The 3,331-nt window shown below is 37.3% G+C and overlaps 1 protein-coding gene across 1 annotated transcript; it reads left to right on the top strand.

Annotated features, from left to right (window-relative positions):
- The first annotated feature begins 219 nt into the window (after nt 1–219).
- LOC113337745 (4-coumarate--CoA ligase 2-like) lies at nt 220–3,109 on the top strand. The gene is made up of 6 exons (XM_026583341.1): nt 220–1,586; nt 1,665–1,863; nt 1,985–2,130; nt 2,227–2,294; nt 2,405–2,507; nt 2,585–3,109. Exons 1-6 carry the CDS (start codon nt 525–527, stop codon nt 2,705–2,707), a joined length of 1,701 nt encoding a protein of 566 aa, XP_026439126.1. The 5' UTR covers nt 220–524; the 3' UTR covers nt 2,708–3,109.
- Nucleotides 3,110–3,331: the final 222 nt, after the last annotated feature.

Raw genomic sequence — 3,331 nt, 5'->3', positions numbered from 1 at the left:
GTTGAGTACGTCTTGATGCAATTGGTAGCTAGGGAAGGTATATCTCTCTCCATATGTATATTTTTGTTGTTAGTTTTCTGTGAATGTTGAGTACATTACGTGCTTCTGCAAACACCCCTCATCCTACCTACATCTCAAACTACCCTTTTCTTTTTTTTTTGTTGCTTTCCAATAGTTTCTATGGAGTATTTATGAAACACTGCTTGCTGCTCCCCGTCTAACTCTACTTACCAGCTGTTTCCATCCCCCTTTCTCTTAATCACTCTCTCTTTACTTATCAGTCTGATGCTCTCACTCACCGTTCTTTTTTTACTTATTACCCCCAACCCAACTGTTTCCTTTGTCTCTTTCTTTCCCCCAAAAGCTAGCCAGAGTTACTGAATACATCTTTATATCTTCGTTTTTCTCTGAGCAAAATTTTGTATCTGGGTTTGTTTCCCCTTTTCAAGTTCCTCTTTTGTATTTTGGTACCTGCTGGTTGATTCCATTATTTTTTTCAGACAATATAAAGAAATTTAACAAACATGATTTCAGTCGCTTCTGCTGAAACCCACCAGCAGATGACCTCCACTCCAAACGTGATCGAAAGTACGACTACAGAAACCTTCGTTTACCGATCGAAACTCCCAGACATTCCCATCTCCAATCAAATTCCACTCCACACGTATTGTTTTGAAAACATATCAGAGTTTTCTGAAAAGCCTTGTCTGATCACAGGCTCTAATGGAAGAATTTACAGTTATTCTGAAACTCATCTCATCTGCCAGAAAACTGCTGTTGGATTATCTAAGCTAGGTATAAAGAAAGGTGATGTGATCATGCTACTACTCCAAAACTGTCCCGAGTTCATCTTCTCGTTTTTAGGAGCATCAATGCTTGGCGCGGTGTCAACTACTGCAAATCCATTTTACACTCAAGCAGAGATTTTCAAACAATTCAACTCCTCTAAAACAAAACTCATAATTACGCAGTCTCAGTACGTAGACAAACTCCGAGACTCTGCAGAAAATGCTCCTAAAATTGGAGAAGATTTCATAGTTGTTACAATCGATGATCCGCCAGAAAACTGCATACATTTTTCGGTCATTTCAGATGCGGATGAAAAAGAAATCCCGTCGGTTTCAATTGAACCTGAAAGCACTGTTGTTCTACCGTACTCATCGGGAACAACCGGATTACCGAAAGGCGTAATCTTAACACATAAAAGTTTGATATCAAGTGTTGCTCAACAAGTTGATGGAGAGAACCCAAATTTGTATTTGAAATCAGATGACGTAGTGTTATGTGTTCTTCCATTGTTTCATATTTATTCGTTACACTCTGTTTTGCTCTGTTCCCTTAGAGCTGGGGCAGCGGTGCTTTTAATGGAGAAATTTGATATTAATTCATTACTGGAATTGATACAACGTTACCGAGTTTCGGTTACCCCAGTTGTTCCACCATTAGTCCTCGCCTTAGCTAAGAATCCGTTGGTCGAGAACTTCGATCTGAGCTCCATTCGTGCAGTTTTATCAGGGGCAGCACCACTTGGCAAGGAATTACAAGATGCTCTTAAGAGAAGAGTTCCTCAAGCAATTTTTGGACAGGTAAAATTTAAAAACCAATATTTTGTCAGGAACATGAAGTATGAATTCATGATTAATTATTTTGAGGTTATAAAACAGGGTTATGGAATGACAGAGGCAGGGCCAGTTTTAGCAATGTCACTTGTATTTGCAAAGCAACCGTTCCCGTCAAAATCTGGCTCTTGTGGAACGGTTGTAAGGAACGCAGAGTTGAAAGTTATCGATCCTGAAACTGGTTTAACTCTTCGACATCATCGACCTGGTGAAATTTGTGTCCGTGGACCACAGATTATGAAAGGCAAGTCCTATTCTTTTTCATTTTCTGTACTGGATTAAATGATTAAGTATAAACAATTCCCAAATGAATTCATATTGATATTGCTTACAGTATTAATCTGTTCTTGTCTTGTTGCTTATAGGATATTTAAACGATGTGGATGCAACTTCGAGTACAATCGACGTGGAGGGTTGGCTTCACACCGGAGACATAGGTTACGTCGATGATGATGACGAAATCTTCATTGTCGACAGAGTTAAAGAACTGATAAAATTCAAAGGATTCCAAGTAAGGTTTCATTGTTTAATTAAGTTCTCTTTTTACAGAACTAGCTTAATGTGGAACAAATAAGATAAAATTATCAATTTGGACGGATTAATATAGGTACCACCAGCCGAGCTCGAGGCACTACTCATAAGTCACCCATCAATTGCAGATGCTGCCGTTGTTTCGTAAGTACACGTACAACTGATTAATAACTCCATCGTATGCTCAATATCTCAAATCAGTCAATCACTTTTCTTAATTGCATTAACCTTTAACCTTTGTTTTTTTCCTACAGTCAAAAGGACGACGTCGCTGGAGAAATTCCGGTGGCATTTATAGTTCGATCGAATGGCTTCGAGCTTACTGAAGTAGCTGTAAAAGAATACATTTCTAAACAAGTAAGTTTAGAATAAAATTTGAAAAAAAAAAAACTCTCACAGACATTTTTATTTCTCTAACAACTTGTTCACTTCAGGTTGTATTTTACAAGAGACTGCATAAAGTGTTTTTCATCCACGCTATACCAAAATCTCCTTCTGGAAAGATTTTAAGGAAAGATCTTAGAGCTAAACTAGCTACTTCGTCGACATCAGCTTAGTTAACCAAAAAGCCTGTAATGGGAGTGGAAAAATATTTGCTCGTATTTTTATTCAACAGCATCACAACTAGTTATTGGGAAATATAAATGGCATTTCCAATGATCGGTTATCATGCTGCTAGATCGGCGTTGGTCACGATTATTTATAGTTGTTGCGGATTGTACAACGTTGGAAATAGTCATAGTTGGCGTGTTCATGTTCGTTAGCATTTATTGTGTATGGATGCTAATTACGTATAATTTAAACATTATACCTGGGATATAATGGATGTATGTACAAAGATTCATGTTTACTAGTAACTCATTTCAATTGTTTGGTCGTTCGAGATTGAAAGATGTATTCTAAGCTTCGAACACTGAAATTCAGACGTATGTGATGCATGCGCCATCATCTTTTGACCATAAGTGACACTTTTTTTTTAATAGAAAAACTTAGGTAAAGCGTAAGAAACTAACAAAGTAGCAGCGTACGAGAGCCTAAGATCCATGACAGTACTACTTTCATAGTTCTTACAAATGATAGCAATAATAAGAGAGTGTGAATTTTGAACTCTATGTATGATAGCAAGATTAGTTAAAACAAAAGTAGTAGGACTGATGTTTAAGAAAGTTTCTTCATTGGTC

The sequence above is a fragment of the Papaver somniferum genome, unplaced genomic scaffold (genome assembly GCF_003573695.1).
Source record: "Papaver somniferum cultivar HN1 unplaced genomic scaffold, ASM357369v1 unplaced-scaffold_1784, whole genome shotgun sequence".
Taxonomy (NCBI): Eukaryota; Viridiplantae; Streptophyta; class Magnoliopsida; order Ranunculales; family Papaveraceae; genus Papaver; species Papaver somniferum.
The sequence above is the reverse complement of the archived record's forward strand: the minus strand, read 5'-3'. Positions and strand labels throughout refer to the sequence as shown.

Bases quoted from the DNA above. Each gene is read 5' to 3' on its own strand.
- LOC113337745 (XM_026583341.1), top strand. From the start codon at position 525: ATGATTTCAGTCGCTTCTGCTGAAACCCACCAGCAGATGACCTCCACT. The intron at 2,131-2,226 runs GTAAGGTTTCAT...GGATTAATATAG, and splicing joins TAAAATTCAAAGGATTCCAA to GTACCACCAGCCGAGCTCGA. The intron at 2,295-2,404 runs GTAAGTACACGT...TTTTTCCTACAG, and splicing joins GCAGATGCTGCCGTTGTTTC to TCAAAAGGACGACGTCGCTG.